This window comes from Dermatophagoides pteronyssinus, unplaced genomic scaffold (genome assembly GCF_027571235.1).
Source record: "Dermatophagoides pteronyssinus isolate colony J.1.1.1.1 unplaced genomic scaffold, Derpt_VIB-CSIC_2022.12 sq0021, whole genome shotgun sequence".
In the NCBI taxonomy this organism is placed as follows: domain Eukaryota; kingdom Metazoa; phylum Arthropoda; class Arachnida; order Sarcoptiformes; family Pyroglyphidae; genus Dermatophagoides; species Dermatophagoides pteronyssinus.
The window spans coordinates 283,376-300,124 of NW_027461545.1; the positions used below are offsets into that span (position 1 = coordinate 283,376).

The following is a 16,749-nucleotide window of genomic DNA, read 5'->3' on the forward strand; positions in this document are numbered from 1 at the left end:
GAAAAAAACAAGGAACCGAATGGCTCCATAGAGAAAGAATGAAATCTAATGAATTGTTATTTAGTCTGCTGCCTACGCAATTCTTTTCTTCTTTTCTTTTCTTTTTCCAATTCAATCGAAGAACATCATTGAAGAAATTTTTATTAGAGAGAAAAAACTTTCTGATCAAAGATCAGAAAAGAAAATCAAAAAAAATTTTACAGTTTTTTTTTCTCTTCAATAAGCTTTTTTGTTTTCATCCAAAACAGTAATCTCAGTTGATGTTATTTTCAATTGAAAATTTTTTTTCCAATGAAACTAACAAATGAAGAAAAATTATTGAATTGATTTAGAGAAAGCTTATGATTTTCATTTTCATTTTGTTTTTGTTTTGTTTCAATTTCAAATATCATTACAATTAGACCAGTGTTTGATGAAACAAATGAGAAAACGAAAATTTGTTTTTGTTTTTGAACAAAACTGGTCGTTAGTAGAATTTGTATGGATTATTTTCTTTCTTTTTTCAATCTGGATTTTCTTTTTCTGTTTGCTTCATTTAATAATTCTTCTTTTTCATTTGAAAATGAATGGACAATCCAGAATGATGAAAGAAGAAAGAAAGAAAGAAAAATTTCGAACCAGAATTCAATTCTTTGAATTCACTATTCATATTTTCAATATGGAATTGAAATTGATTTTTATGATGGAAAAGAGAATTCATTAAAAATTCTTTGTTTTGTTTCAATTTTTTTAAAATTAATTAATTATGGATGTGTTTTCATCCTTATCCATTTCATCATTGCATCATTATTCATTTTTTTCCTTTGTGTTGTCATTTGAAACACTGTACTGTAAAAATTAATCGAAAATCAAAATGAATTTCAAACACTTTAAAACACACGAGAGATATCGATGAATCTCTGAGTCAAGGTTTTTTCATTTTTCTCCACACTTGTATTGATTTGTTTTCATAGCGGATTTTTTTTTTCTTTATATATTTTGAAAACCGCAAACATTGATCACAGTGTGTTGAAATTGATTCAAACACCGATCATCATCTAAAGCTTAAAGATAAACAAAGGAAAGTGACCATTAATAATTTGAAACAATTGATCTGAAATGAAATGATGTTTTACAAGTGAACTTTTTTTCGGTTGAAAGAAAGAAATAATAAATTCGTGATTAATCTGCATTAACTAATGCCGAAAAAACCAGAAAAAACAACAACCAGAACCAGAATTCATTCGATCAAACTGACAGATTTTCTTTTTCTTCCAAACGAATAATCTTATCTCATTTCATCTTTTTTTCAGTTGTTGGCAGTTAGTTTTCTGGTAATATTTTTTGGTTAATTTAAAAAATTCCTGATGATGTTGACAATGAGAATCTTTCTGGAAAAACATTGGAATTTTCAAATGAAAAACATCAATTTATAAACTAGTCACATAATTTTGTCTTTTTTCTGATGAAAAACGAAACAGAAAAACTATATGGATATTTATAGCCTAGAAAATCCAAAAAAATCAAAAATCCATTCCATTATTATTGTCATATATAGTTTTTATCTTTTCTCGAAAGAAAATCTTGAATTTAAAGTTTTTCTGTTCTTCACTGTTTTTTTTTCTTATCTTTCATCATCGTCGATTCTTTTCTGTTACAGAATATATTCTGTAAATACAGAATATAATCGATTTTTTCGTTTGCTACTCGAATAATAACAAAAAACAAATTGAATTTTTTTTCTTGTTTTTTTTTTATTTTGCTTAACCAAAAAAAAAACCCAAAAACACAAACAGAAAATAATCTTGACCAGAAAAACGAAAACGAAATAAATAAAGTTGGATTTTGACATTGGTGATATGAACATAGAGAAAAAAAGTTTTGAAGAAAAATCTGAATCCAATGTGTGTGTTTGTGTCTGACCAAACATTCAAACCAAAACCAAAAAGAAAAAAATGCTACTTTTTTTCCCATCAGAAGAAAAATTGACATTTTTTTCAACCAAACTTGTGTATTGCATAATAATGTAATTTTTTTTGTTCCTTTCTGGCCGGCTTTTCCATTTTCAAAATATTTTTTCCTGGATAGCCAGGATAATCTTATTTATTCAGTTTTTTTCCATTGAAAACATCAATAAATTTGGTTACAAACAAAAAAAAACTTTGAAATTTGATATTTTTTTGAAAAATATCGCATCAAATGACCACTACATCAAATCATCGCTGCCACAACCAAAAATCATTATTCTGATCATCATCATCATTGAAAAACGTAGAAATTACACTGAAAAGAAAATGAATTAATTTTTTGTTTTGTTTCTTCAAGTTTTTTTCCCATTGTCCATCCATTCATTCATTATATTTCAAGTGTCCAGTATATTAAGTGTTTGTGTGTATTTGTCATTGCTGCTAAAATGAACTGTGTTTTGTAAAATCATCATCAGACAAACAAACAAACAGACCATATATCTACGGGTTTTTTGTTTCGGTGAGCAATGAATGAAATGAAATCCGTTTTTGTTTTGTTTGTTGTTTTTCGTTTGTCCAAAGTTAAACATGTCTCCAAATGATGTTTATAAGAGAGAAGAAAAGAAACTTGACGAATTGGAAATTTATACGGTTGAAAAAATTCGACCATTCTAGGATTCTGTTTTTGTCTTGATTTATTAGACAAACTTTATCAGGATTATCGTCAAGAATATTCTTTCAAAGGAGAACCAAGAAAAAAAAGATCAAGTTTGGTTGAATTAACTTTGTTTATTTGAAAAAAAATTGAAATAACCAACGACGACATCTTGTGTCGAATTTGTCAACTTTACTTCATTTTCTCATTCACATTTTGACATTGATATCTGATCATGAATCAAGACAGATATGGAGCATGACATGTCCCAAATATAAAGATGATTTATGATGAAATAATTCAAAAATATCAAATTAATTTGCATAATGATGATCATCATCAGCAAACAACATTGATTAACCTTCAAATCAGGATCGCAAAAATTGGAAAAGAAAAATCAAATTTTTTAAAATTTATTTATTTTTTGAAGAATTTTCGCCCCGGTAACAAACGTACGAAAAAATTAATAAAAGAATATTCCATAAGGTTTTTTGTGTGTGTGTTTGTAATTTCAAATTAATCTTCTGTGTTGGATGAATGGTCACTCTCTCACTCTCTAAATCTCTAAATTGAAAAAGAAGAAAAAAATAGACATTATTGACATTGGCAGTGTGTTTGTGTTTGTTTAATTACAATCAATCAATCAACATTTTTGGAAATTTGTTTTTTTTCATTTATTTAAGGAATCGAATATCACCAACATATTTTGGAACTAAATTTTGAATGAAAAAAGGGTTGTTTGGTTTTTGGTTTGGTTTTTACGAAAATGAATTCAATTTTGATTTTTTTCAATTTTCATTTGATTCTCTTATGGAAGATCAAATCGAAAAATATTAGCCGAACGTTTTTTCTTCAAACCACCTGGTGCAGCAATAGCTGATACAATTTCACGTTGTTGTTCATAGATTGCTTCACTTGCGGGTAAAATTCTTGTACCACCAACTAAACCAGCTTGTACAACAGTATTTGGTTGTTGTGGTTGTGGTACATGAATGAATGCCGGTTGTACTGGTTGTGGTTGAAATTGAAATGTTGAAATGGCTGGACTTTTTATCGATCCAGAACGATCACCACTTTGAATAGCTGCTTGTTGTAATGGTTCTTCCGATGGTGATGCACCAGCTAATGCAGCATCATCAGTAACTTGTTCAATTTCCGATCGTTTTTCACCTTTCGAAACAATACTATGTACTTCTTCTTGTACTGGTAAAATTTGTTGTGTAATTTTACGGAATGGTTGAATAATTTCACGAATTTCTTGTATGACTGGTTTAACTACTTCATGAATAATACGATCTGGTTCTTCTTCAGTTCTGGTTTGTTGTACTTGTCCTTTTTCACCTGGTAAATGTACGGTATTTATTTTCACTGGACTTGAACGGGATCGAAATTCAATAGTAACTGGTTGAAGATGTGGTTCAACGATAATAATTTGTGGTGCTGATTGACTAATATCATCAACTGGAACATCAACAACTTCTTGTGTATGACGTGTAATAACAGCCGTTACAATTGGTGCCAATTGACGATTTGCAGCTTGTTGTGATTTTGTTGGTGAACGAATCGTTGGTTTACGTGCAGGCAAATATTGACCAGCTGGTAATTGATTTTGTTTAAATTGTAATGCTGGTGATAATTGTTGTTGTTGTTGCTGTTGTTGTGATGAAATTGGTTGCGATAAAGCCAATTCAACAACGACAACAATAACAAATAATGCAAGCTAATTGAAACAATGATAAAAATTCAAAACAAATTAAAAAGCAAGCGAACAAACAAACAAAAAAATTCACAAAATAATACCTTGAGATGCATGATGACTATATTAATTTAACAACAACAACAAAGAAATTTACAATGAATGAAACCGAAATGAAAACTAAACAACTTTTTTTTTTTAAATACAAATAAAAGGAAGAAATTGAACAAGAAATTAGAAAACCAATCAATCAATCAATTCACAATATAAATTCACATATAGGAATTACGCACTATTTGTTTGTTGATTTGTCGATAATGATTGAAAATTGAAGCAAAAAAACGAAAAACAAAATGGTGAAATTGATAATTCAAAAATTTAATAAAAATTAAAAATTAAAAAAATGAAACAAACCGAAAATGATGATGGCTAAATATTGAATGATTGAATTTTTCAAATAAATGCTACAGTTTTAAACAGTGTTGTTGTATATGGTTAATTGATTTTTCAATTAATCAAATTGAAAAATCTTAGAGGCGGTTCCCCCACTTCTGCCCCTTTAGTATTTATTCCTTTGAAACAAAAAATGAATCGAAATTGAGAAATTCAAATCAAAAATCTCGATCTATGTATGTACGTACAAATCTGGAACAAAATTTTGATTTTTTTTTAAAAAAAAAGGTAAAGATATGCCTCTAAGCAAAATGAGAGACTCTTCTTCTTCAATCATCAGCATCTTTGTTTTTTATCAAAATAACATTGAAAACAAACAAGCAAGTGAAGAGTCATCATTTATCAAAATCAAATCAAAGACAAAAAAAAGTACGTCCAACGCACACACCTTTTTTTTTCTTCATAGCTTCTTGTCTTGTTGGAACATCTTGTTCCAAAAAGAAATCCATTTAAAAATGACCATCAATTGTCAACACTGCAGTAGAAAGAATGGAGGAAAAATAAACGCTTGAAATTTAGGATTTTCATTTTTTGATCCAAAAATTCCCACCAAATGACAATGTCTAGTCGCCTCATTCAAATGAATCAATTTCAAAGATTAATAGAATCATCATATTGGGAAAAGTTTTTTCACTTTTACTTTTTCAAAAGAATTTATAATTAATTATTTCAATCAGTAGGATCAGGATGAAAAAACGAAATGAATTTTTCAACAAGCAGCGAGGGAAAAAACCATTTCACCATCATCAATCCATTTTCAATGTTTTTTTTTTTGATTAAAAAAAATTTTTCTTATCATTAATTGATGTGGATCGTTGATATTTTGGCAAACAAGAAGAACGTCATTGATGAATTTTTCCAAAAGATAAATATAAAAAAAATTACGTTTCTAAAGCGATCATCATTTGGATTCATATGATTAATGATCACCATTTACAGCCATAACAATAAGTTTTTCCTCTTTTCAATAAGTTTGTTTGTCTGGCTGTTTTTTGAAAGCAAGCAAGCGAAATTTTCACCTGACAAAATAACAATAATAATAATTTTTATGGCCTGAAACAAATGCAAATCCGTTTTTTTTTTTGATAAATTCATTTTGATAAAATATTCAGATGTTTTTCTTTTTTCGAAAACTTTTCTCTAAAAAAGTATCCAAAGAAACAAACATCTGAATATTTTTCAAATTCTTTCTGTCAATATCGAGTGTAATAAATTTTTTTTTGTTGAGAAAAAAGGGGGAAATGTATGATGATCACGTATGGAATTCAATTCAATTGAATTTTTCTTTTTGTATGAATAATTTATCGATATGATCGATTGGAATTGAAATGTTGAAAGTGTGAAAAAAGGGAAAAGAAATTTCTTGGAAAATGAATATGCCTTTCAATATTACCTTCCAGGTAATCGTGTTGTTTTGACAACATTTTATTGATCGCAATGAACGAAATATTTTTTAAAAACTTTTTTAAAAAATGTCATATTTTTTTTAAAATCCAAAAAGGATAAACAAACAAATTCATATTATGATGCGTCGGCGTTGAATTTAATCCCAAACATAAAACAAGCAAACAAACAAACAAAGTGATGGCCAATGTTACTTTCTTTTTCTAAAACAAATTCAAAATAATTGATTAAGATTTCAAGATAAAGATGATTTCAAATTCATTTGAATTGAATTGGATTGAAGAAAAAAAATAATTGGAGCATCCAACATAAATCAAGCATGAAAACTATGGCAATATATTTCTTAAAGAGAAAAAAGTGAAAATCAAAAATCAATTAATCAATCAATCAAAGGTTACAGAAAAATGATTTTTCTGATTAATTAATTAGCCAATTTCGCTTTGTTTTTGTTTTGTTAAAAAAGATGATCTCTATTTGAATCAAATTTTCAAGATCATTTTTCGTTTTCGTTCACCTTTGTTTATGGAACGGAAAAAGCGATTTCATGATGATTTCGACATGCACAAAAAAATTAAATTAAGCAAAAAACATTTGTTGTTTTTATGTTTTTCTGTTCAATGTAGCAAAAAGGAAACACAATAGGAAAACACAATGAACATGGCCTATGTCTAATGCGTAATTTTTCCATTTTATCAAAATTATTATTTTTGTTTTTCTTTTCATTCGATTGGAATGAATCAATTTTGAGATGATGATGATGATCTCTGACTAAAGTTAATGTTTTTAATAAATTCAATGATGGTCGTGCATATAAAATGAATATAACAAAAAACAAAACAAAACTTGAAAGCCAGGCAGACAAACAGAAAAAAGTTATCGGTTCAAGTATATTAAATTACATGATGATCGTCAACGATAAGAATGAGAGAGAGAAAAAAGGCGACAATGTTGAAAAAGTAAAGTAAAATAAAGTTTAACATTTATTGATTTGTTTGTTTGTTTATTTTGATCAATTCACAAGATTAGATAAAACGAAAGATTATGGCTAAATTTCAAAAACAAAAAAAAACATATAAGGAAACTAAATTCCAAATGTTTTGCTGAAAAATTGGATTAATTTTTCATCGCATTCAAATTAATCCAATTCAGTTTTTTTTCTGTAATTTTTCAAAAATACCTGAAGAATCCTTGATTTTTTTTTGTTTCATTGGAAACTTTTGTACCTCAAAAATTAATCTCAAATCAAAGCTAATCGATTTTGATATGGAGGGGGAGAAAAATTCAAATTAATTTAAATTGGAATTTAATGATGACATTTTTCTTTCACTTTCACTTTCTACCACACATCAGGCATTTTGTTGCAACATTTATCCAATATTTACGCAAACCATGGTCATCAAACGATGATGGCCAGGTGATAACGATGATCATCATCTTACCTGAGCTATTATTTATCAACCTACACACAAAAACACTTTAAATACGCCAATCAATTTTTCTGAAAAAATACCACCAATTGAAATGAATTTTAAAATGGCGGAAATCTACATCCAAATAGTGTCGGTGGTTGTGGATCATCATTGATGTCCCACGATTTTTTTTGTTGTTGAGAAATTTTCAATGTTTTTCCTTTTTCAAAAAAGTAAAAGTAAATATTTTAAAATGACATTGAAAAAAACAAATTTGAAAATTTGAAAATTTAAAATTTTCGAGGCTGAAAAAATTAAAGAAACAAACGAAAACATCCTGTGTTCCAGGTGTTTAACGGTTTTATCGAGAATCGTGCATCGATGATGTTTGATTTCGATTTCAATTCAATTAAATCAATCAGTCAAAACATCTATTTAAAAAAAATTAATAAAATTTTCATCAGAAAAATTAAAAATCCAAAAGGATTGATCCACATTGGATCTCCAACAACAAACAAACAACAAAAACAAAAAACATTAAACGGAAAATATGTATGTTTTTTTTCAAATTCAAACATTTATTTCGTCGATTTAACATTGCCACCAATCGCCATCATGAAAATGAAATTAAGAAAAATTTAAAGCAAAAAAAAAACGAAATCAAAAATCATGTTTTTCTGTAACAGATTGATGATGAGGGAAAACAAAAATCATTTCGATATCGATTTGATCATCGAGATGATCGAGATGTGACATTTTTTTTTCTTGAAATAAAATACATTTTTTTTGACATGGATTAAAAGTCTTTTTAAAATATGATAATTTCATAATCATCATCGATGATTATCATATCAAGATCATCGCCATCATCCAAATATTTTGAATTGATCGAAACAAACAACAACAAAAATCACGATTATAGCCTTATCACTCTCATTAACGGAAAGATGATGTTTTTTCAATCATGAAAAAACATTTTAAATTTTGTTGTTGTTTTGTTGTTTTGTTGTTTTATTAGATTAAAAGATTCGCGATTGATTTTTCTTACTAATTCTTTTTGTTGTTGTTGTTGTTTCAATCAATCACGATTTGCCCTTTACGATGATGAAAAATCATTCATTCATTCAACCCCATCAAGTTCATCAATTTTCTTATTTGGAAAATTTTTTGTTTTTCAATGAAAAAAATTCTTTGACAAAATTTCATATTTCACAGGGATATTTGCACACCACACACATACACGGTCAGGTGAATTTAGAAAAAAAAATTTCGAATCAAAAAAAATCAAGGATTCTTTGAAATTTTTTCCTTCGTTTGAATTTTGAAAACTCAGTGTGTTTGAATCTGATGACGTAACCATTTGATCAATGAAAAAATCAGCAATCAGAAAATCAAATGATAAATTGAATTTTTGAATCAAAGATTAAAGTAATGATGATTAAAGTAATTAATGAAAAAGAAGAAGAAGAAAAAGCTTTGACAAAATTTTCTGTTTGTTTTTGTTTTTGTTTTGATGATCCAGAAACGCAGCGTGTGTGTGTGTGGATGGATTCGATTTTTGATTTTTTTGTCTGCTGCTGTGTTTCCATAATCATGAATGTCAACCACCATTTTACTGAAGATTTCATGATGATAATGATAATGGTAATGGTGATGGCGATGGTGGGATGATTATGATTATGATGAAGACATTAGAATTAATTTTCTCTCTCCCTCTCGCACCTTGTCTTGATGGATGATGACGATGATGATCAAAAGTGCTGATAATCTTATGATTCCAAAGAAACAAAATTCAAATTTTGTTCTGTTTTTTTTTATTTTCTAATTTCAATCATGAATGAGAAATCATTTTTTTTCATTTTGAATTTGATATTTATGAATTTTTTTGATTTGTCAAAGATGTTCATCAATGATAATGTGTTTGTGTTTGATTGTTGTTGTTGAAATAATTTATTATTTTGAATTTTTTCTTTTTCGAAAAAAAATGAGATCAAGTTCAATTATGTAGCAATCCGAAAAAACAATCAATGTATATCATTCCAAGTCCATATTTTCCAAACAAAATAATGAATTAAAAATGATGATGATATTGGATTTTTACAAATGTTTTTCCAAATATAATTAATAAATAAATAAGTAAAAACGATTTGCGAAATAATAATAATAATTTTTTTTATTAATTATAAATGATGATATTGAGTAATTTATGTTAAATATTTCAAATCAATAAAGGAAATGGTGATAATGTGGTTTATAATTAAAAGAAATAAATGTTACAAATACAGTGGTACCTCGGTTAACGAATACCTCGGTTAACGAAATTTTCGGTTAACGATTTCGGTCAGGAAACCGTTAACGACGATTTTTTTCGGTTAACGATGATTAAAAAACAAGTATTGCATTGTATTTCGGTTAACGAACATTTCGGTTAACGACGGTTTTTCAGGAACCGATCATCGTCGTTAACCGAGGTACCACTGTATTACAAAAAAAAAGACAACAATAAATCAAGACCACCCGAAATAAGAAAATTACAAAATTAAGTAAAATATAAATTAATAAATTGAGTTTAGTTGAGAATTAATACCAATAAGATGGATAAGCATAATCAGCTGAATGTGCTGCTAATAATTGTTGACGAATTTCCCAACGACGATTAACATATTGTGCAATATCATTTAATGTTTTAAATTGTTCAAATTCTTTATCAGAAATTTCTAATTGAAATTCATCTTCAATCAAATCTTGTATATTATAATTACGATTAATTTGTTGATTATTTCTTACTAAATCTTGTAATATTTGATCTTTTGAATCATATGGATCTTGATATATTATTGAATTTGGTTTATTTTGTTGATGATTATATTGTTGCCATGAACTAATATCGGCTAAAATTATATTGAATAAATTATTAACACGATCTTCGATATATTTTTCCGTTGAATTTTTATTTGTATTTGATTGTATTGAATCAATCGATGGCGGTGGTGGTTGACTATCTTGAATTCGTTGTTGTGAACTACTCATTGTTGTTGAAGTGGCCATTTGAGTGATTCTTGAAATATTCAAATGATTTCGTCGTAAAACTGGATTTATTCGGTTCATTTTTCTTCTTATTCTTCTTCTTCAAAACGAAAATGAAAAACAAATTGATCAAGCTGGTTTTTTTCCCCGAAAAAAATGTGCTTCGAAAAAATCTGACAACTGTTATTCCAATGTTTGGATGATGTTTTTAAATCAATTTTTTTTCTCGGGAAATCTGTAAACAAAGAACAAATCAATCAATTATCTAATCATTAAAAATAAAAATTTGATTAACAAATAATGTCTTGTGATCACATAAATTTAGAAAACAACAAAAAACAAAAATAGTTGAACTTTAGAATTGGTTAGAAAGCTATAATTGAGAGTGAACACCAATCGATATAAACAGAGGAAGATAAAATTCAAGCCATTAATCACAGTAAAGATATCAAATGAATGAATGAATGAATGAAGAGTTTTTTGTCTTAAAAAATAAAACTTACTTAAAACATAGAGAGATTGAGATTACAATGACAAAGTATTGAGTTTGTGTTTCGATGAACTCGTTTCGTTTTGTTTTCAAATACAAACCGATGATTGTTGACAGAATTGTTGATGATGATTAGTTTATTTTTGGTCGTTATGTTTTTTCGAGGAAGAAGATAATCTCTGATGATAAATTTAGGTCAAAACACTTGGCAGTAAAAATCGGAATTTTTTCAAGCTACACGAGTACCTGATGATTGAGAATTTAAAGTGCGATTTTATTGCGTATGGATGTTTTATTGGCAAGAAAAAAACGACGCTAATCACGATAGAATAATTGCACAAAAAAAGATTATGACGTTATGATTATGTTAATATTTGATTTTGTCAATCAAATCTTTGAAGAAAAGGACCTTGATGATAAAAAATTTTTTTTTCGTTAGTCACGTTCGCAAATGATTTCAACTGGATACGTACCAAAGACAAATGAAACCAGAAAAATTATATCTTGATTCGAGTTGATCAAATCTAATCAAGTTTTGGAAAATCAAAAAATTTTATCTTCAAAAACCCAAAACAAAACAAAACAAACAAAAAACTGGTTTTTTTTGAAAACATGCACGAGTACCATGTACATCGTGTACATGCGCAAACTTGTCAAAAAAAAATAACCACTTATGGAATAACTTAACCCTTTCCATTTCATGTAATCAATACATGATCAATCAATCAATCAATCAATAAACTTGACATTGAATTTAGAAATAAAAATTTCGATTATTTAATCAAAATGATAAAAATCAATCAATCAAAGATCATATGATTTGTAATTTTAAAAAATTATAAATTTTTATAAAAAAAAATCAATATTAAATTGATAATTTAATATCAATAGATGGTTTAAAAACATGTAATTCATTATTAGCCGATACTGATGCAATCAATTGATTATTTGGATGCCAACTAAAATCTTGTATAACATTAGTATGACCACCATGAATGAATATCATTTCGGGTGGACCTTCCTGCGCTGCCGATATTGATTGTGGTGAATTAATTTTTGTCATATCCCATATGATTAAACGTTTATCACGACTACTTGATGCAAATACTGTTTCACCATATGGTGACCAATTAACATCAAGTACTTCATCACGATGTGCATCAAATGAATGTAAACGATGTTTTAGATTACGAATATCGAATAAACCAACCGTATGATCATCCGAACCAGTAAGAATAACATATTCACAAAATTGATTAAACGAAAGGGAATTTACACCTTGATTATGTACACGGCTACAAAATGCTGCTTTCATTTCACCATTCATACGTGAATCCCAAAATTTTAGCATTTTATCACTGCCAACCGAACCAAGATAAGATTCATGATAATAATGCCATTTAATATCATTAACTTGGCCATTTGTTTTGAATGATTGAACAGGTGTTAAAGTTTTAGATTTAGTTGGATTTGAATTAATATCCCAGATACAGATTTTTTCATCTTGTGATCCAGTAGCTAGAATATTACTTTTTCTTGTATTCCAACATAAACCATAACCTTCCTGTTGATGATGATCTAAAATCAGATCTGGTTTAAATTCTTTACTCGATGGTTCGGATGGATGTTTTGAATAATCAAAAATATAATTTTTTGCCGTCGATGATGCCGTAGCAATTATGAATGAATTTTGTGGATTATAACGTGCACGATTTATATCACCATCATGTTCAATGCGAACATAATTTTCTAATTTTGCATATTTTGTATGTGAAATACCACCTTCACATGCAGCAATTTGATTACGATCAATAACCGGTGTATATTGTGTAGCAACAATCAAATGATTTTGATTATTTTCATCCACTTGTGTACCGTACAATAATTTATCCGTTGAATATTCACGATTATTATATGGATTTGTTTTGGTTTGTTTTGAATGACACCATTGTACAGTCATTGAAGGCCATTCCAGACGATTAGTGATGATTAAATCATATAAAAATTGACAATTTTTTTTCCAAATACGATAACGTTCCAAATCAAATTCATCAATCATTGGCATATCATCATCTTGTTGTTGTTGTTCATCTTTTAATTCAACTTTACAATCACCATCAATAATTTGATCAATAACATTGGACATTAATGTTGATTTTAATTCAGAACGATCCGGATTTCCATCTTGATCATCGGATTCATCATCACCATCACAATCATCATCGTCTTCTTCATCTTCTTCTTCATCATCGCTTTCATCCATTGAACTTTCTTCATCATTTTGTTCATCATCAGAATCAACGGGTTTATCCGGATCATAATCTGAATCCGAACTAGAATCGGATTTATTATCAATTTCCATTATTATTTGCAGAAAAAAATTTTAAAGAATTGTCGAATATGGAAACAAAAAAACAAAAAACACTCGACAAGAAAAAAAAAAAGTGGCGCGCAAAAACAACAATGTGTGCTCAAAATGATAATGATCGCCATCTGGTGATGCATCATTATTTTCAAAAATTGTTATTTCGAATGAAAAAAATGAAAGATTCCAAGTTTCCATGGCGACTTGACCTGTCAGAATTTTCTCGATTTTGTTTCGACACAAAATCAATTCTGGATCATTGAAGAGACAGAATTATCTTAGAATTAAGAGAATCCAAGATGACATCTTCAAATTATCATTTGATGAGAAGTAATTTTTTTTAACAATCCAAAATCATTTTGCCAATAACATTTTTGTCCTGTTTTTTCCCTATAGATTTCATTTCAGTAATGAGATCACTTGGTTATCCACGACAAATGTCGATTGAAAATTTTCGTAATCCAAATTTTCCATTAATGGCCGATATTCTTATCTATCTATTGAAACGTTTTGATCCAAAAACTGAAATCGATTCAAATGTCGATACGGAAGAAGGACGATTAAAATTTATAATGAATGCATCACATTTGATGGTAAACAAAGCAAATCTTGATATAAATGTTAAAAAATTATATATGGCCGATATAAATTCAGTTTATGAAATGATAAAACTGGCCAAATTAATACAAGAAGCATGGATTTCATTGGATCAAGATTATCAAAAACAAAAAAATCAAAAAGATGTGATCAATGAGGAAGATGAACATGATAATGATGGATCCCGACGATCTTTATCAATCGATATTGGTGAAGAATTTGATCGTACCAAACTATCACAAGTAAGTTGATTTTGATTTGAAAAGCAAAATTTCAAAGTTGGTGATTTTTTTTCCCCGATATAGTATAACAGCTTCAAAACTAGTCAGATAACATCGGAAATATATCAAGTGGCGACAAAACTTTACGATACAATTGCTGAACATGATCAGAATAAAGTAAAACTGACTTTTTTCCATTTGAATAGTTTTGATAATGACATTCTGTTTTTTTCCTATATAGGATCATCTACAAAAAACACTTAATAAACAATTGGTTATTGATCAAATTGAATTACAAATTCGACAAAATATTCGAAAATTACAAGAAGATATTGTCGATATGCAACAACGAAAACAAAATATTGATCGTGATAATGATGATTTGAACGGGAAAATCGAGAAAAAATTAGCCGAATTAAATCGTAATCGAAAACGATTACAAACATTACAAGCACAACGACCAGGATATCAAGATGAATTGGAAAAAATTGAACAAGAAATTATTGAATTATATGATCAATATGTAACGAATAGTAGATGTTTATATTTTTTGGAACAAAAACTTGAAGAATTTGAAGAACTTGAACGGTTAAAAATCGACGAAAGAAATAAAGAAATTAAACAGATGCTTGAACAGATTAAAATTGATGATTTCCTCAAAACAAATAAAGATATGCGTATAACATCATGGAATCAACAGAATAGTTCGGATGAACGTTCAGATGAATTGGCTGCAATTGTTGATGTTGATGAAGATCGTATATCTGGTAGTGATTTAAGTGATAAAGATATTAATGAAATACCGAAAAAAGATAATGAAACAATACGACGGAATGGAAGACAGAAAAATAAATTAAATCATACAAATGATAAAAAAGAAAGATTATTAATGGCAAATACTGTTGTTAAAAGTCAACGTTCACCAGTTAATTTAACTAATAATACAACATTGGATACAACATCGAATAATAATGTAGCGAATCGTAGTGCAAAAACGGCCAGAATTTTTTCCTATGGATCATTGTTAGAAAATGATGATGATGATGATGATGACGACGAAGACGACGATGATGATGATTCTGAACATTCAAAAACAAATGCAAAAATGTCTGATTCGGAAATTGATTTAGATGCAATCGATAGTGATGATGATGATGATTCGATAAATTCGACTGAAGTTGAATTTACTAAACCGAAAAATGATGAACCAAAAATCAAGACTAATTCAGAGATAAAAATTTCCGCTTCAAATTTAGATAAAGGTGATGATGATTTTTAGCAAAAAGAAAATTAAATTTATTTATAACCCGAATTATATTGATTAATTTACTAATTATTAAAGAATGAATGAATAAAAATCATTTATGCTTTGAATTTCGCATTTTGCCAGTCTGTTTACGCATTTGTTTGGAAAATCTTTCTTTTTGTTTTAAAATATTACGATTAACAGCATGGCTAATATATGAATTTCGTACACTTGAAAATTGTTCATTAGCTGTTTTCAATAAAACACCTCTTTTCAACATATAACGAAGTAAATAAACAGTACCAAACACTGTTGTTGCATAACGTCCCGGTGTTGCTAATTTATACAATAATAAAGCAATAGCAACGCTACCCAATTTATCGGCATCTTTTTCAAATAATTCTTTTATAAATTGTGGACATAATGATGATTCAATAACGTATGGTTTTATCCAACTGATCAAAGCAGCTCCATTCATTCCACTGGTTGTATTATTTAAGAAACAAATAGAGTTAGATAATAGATTATTCAATCAAACATATTCATACAATTGAGCAAGTAGAAAAAATGATGCAAACCAAATGGCACAATTGATACAATGAAACGGTATGGCAATATACCAATATTTTTTAAACATAACATGTAATCGTTTTACTAATGAAAATTTCATTAATTCTTCCCATTCATTTTTCGGTTTTGGTTGTATATTCAATTCTACTTTATTCTTAAATTTTTGTGTACCGAAAAAATTTCTTTGGTTTTTAGATAGAAATTCATTTCGTCCAAAATGATTGACGTTTTTCCCGGATAAAACATTGTAACGTGATAAACATTGTTGAATTGAAAATTTTGTTGTTGTTGTCAGCTGTTTAGTATTTGAATGAAATTTTAATTGAAATTGATTCAATCTTAACAAAGAATTTGTTGAAAATTTATTTGCTGATATAATTGGTGATCGTATAATCACATTGTATATTAATGACATAATTTACAAAGCAAAGAAATGAAATTGATTGATAAAATATTTTTGTTCTTTGTAATCACCAAAATAAAAAAATAGATAATTCTAAATGAAAATAAAGGGCATTCAACAACAACAACAAAAAAAATTTACAAAAAAAAATAACAATTACAAAAAATCACATGATTATTTCATCATGTTCGAAAAATGAAAATCCCATTCATAAAGATTGTTATTTTCTAGGAATTATATTTTTTGAAAAAAAGATTCGATTCAAAA

At 27.9% G+C, this 16,749-nt stretch overlaps 4 protein-coding genes and 1 pseudogene across 6 annotated transcripts in view; 1 reads left to right on the plus strand and 4 right to left on the minus strand.

The window, feature by feature from the left end:
• Cluap1 (clusterin associated protein 1) overlaps positions 1 to 15,637 on the plus strand; it is a 17,784-nt gene extending 2,147 nt beyond the window's left edge. The window contains exons 1-4 of one of the 2 annotated variants that reach the window (XM_027349887.2): positions 13,622 to 13,775; positions 13,842 to 14,284; positions 14,348 to 14,440; positions 14,505 to 15,637. In XM_027349887.2, the coding sequence (XP_027205688.2) occupies positions 13,745 to 13,775; positions 13,842 to 14,284; positions 14,348 to 14,440; positions 14,505 to 15,542 (1,605 nt within the window). In that variant the 5' untranslated portion in view covers positions 13,622 to 13,744 and the 3' untranslated portion in view covers positions 15,543 to 15,637. Of the gene's footprint in view, positions 1 to 13,621; positions 13,776 to 13,841; positions 14,285 to 14,347; positions 14,441 to 14,504 lie in introns of those variants that run through there. The other variant, XM_075822918.1, reaches the window with a different exon arrangement.
• LOC142645758 (uncharacterized) lies at positions 3,345 to 4,736 on the minus strand. The gene is made up of 3 exons (XM_075822853.1): positions 4,712 to 4,736; positions 4,402 to 4,477; positions 3,345 to 4,321 (listed from the first exon to the last, which is right to left on the minus strand). Exons 2-3 carry the CDS (start codon positions 4,411 to 4,413, stop codon positions 3,410 to 3,412), a joined length of 924 nt encoding a protein of 307 aa, XP_075678968.1. The 5' UTR covers positions 4,414 to 4,477; positions 4,712 to 4,736; the 3' UTR covers positions 3,345 to 3,409.
• Positions 9,719 to 11,681, minus strand: LOC113799279 (uncharacterized). Of its 2 annotated transcripts, XM_027349889.2 has the most exons (3): positions 11,554 to 11,681; positions 11,094 to 11,489; positions 9,719 to 10,825 (listed from the first exon to the last, which is right to left on the minus strand). In XM_027349889.2, the coding sequence occupies exon 3, from the start codon at positions 10,669 to 10,671 to the stop codon at positions 10,144 to 10,146; it is 528 nt and encodes a 175-aa protein (XP_027205690.1). In that variant the 5' UTR covers positions 10,672 to 10,825; positions 11,094 to 11,489; positions 11,554 to 11,681; the 3' UTR covers positions 9,719 to 10,143. The 2 variants fall into 2 exon arrangements, with proteins under 2 accessions (XP_027205690.1, XP_027205691.1); XM_027349890.2 differs by lacking the exon at positions 11,554 to 11,681 and having other exon boundaries at positions 11,094 to 11,502.
• On the minus strand, positions 11,834 to 13,442 carry LOC113799276 (histone-binding protein RBBP7 pseudogene; annotated as a pseudogene).
• On the minus strand, positions 15,548 to 16,638 carry LOC113799278 (uncharacterized). The gene is made up of 2 exons (XM_027349888.2): positions 16,058 to 16,638; positions 15,548 to 15,991 (listed from the first exon to the last, which is right to left on the minus strand). The coding sequence occupies exons 1-2, from the start codon at positions 16,492 to 16,494 to the stop codon at positions 15,622 to 15,624; spliced, it is 807 nt and encodes a 268-aa protein (XP_027205689.2). The 5' UTR covers positions 16,495 to 16,638; the 3' UTR covers positions 15,548 to 15,621.
• Between the last annotated feature and the right edge of the window lie 111 nt (positions 16,639 to 16,749).

Bases quoted from the DNA above. Each gene is read 5' to 3' on its own strand.
- LOC113799279 (XM_027349889.2), bottom strand. From the start codon at position 10,671: ATGAACCGAATAAATCCAGTTTTACGACGAAATCATTTGAATATTTCA.
- LOC113799278 (XM_027349888.2), bottom strand. From the start codon at position 16,494: ATGTCATTAATATACAATGTGATTATACGATCACCAATTATATCAGCA. The intron at 15,992-16,057 runs GTATGAATATGT...TAATACAACCAG, and splicing joins TTTTTTCTACTTGCTCAATT to TGGAATGAATGGAGCTGCTT.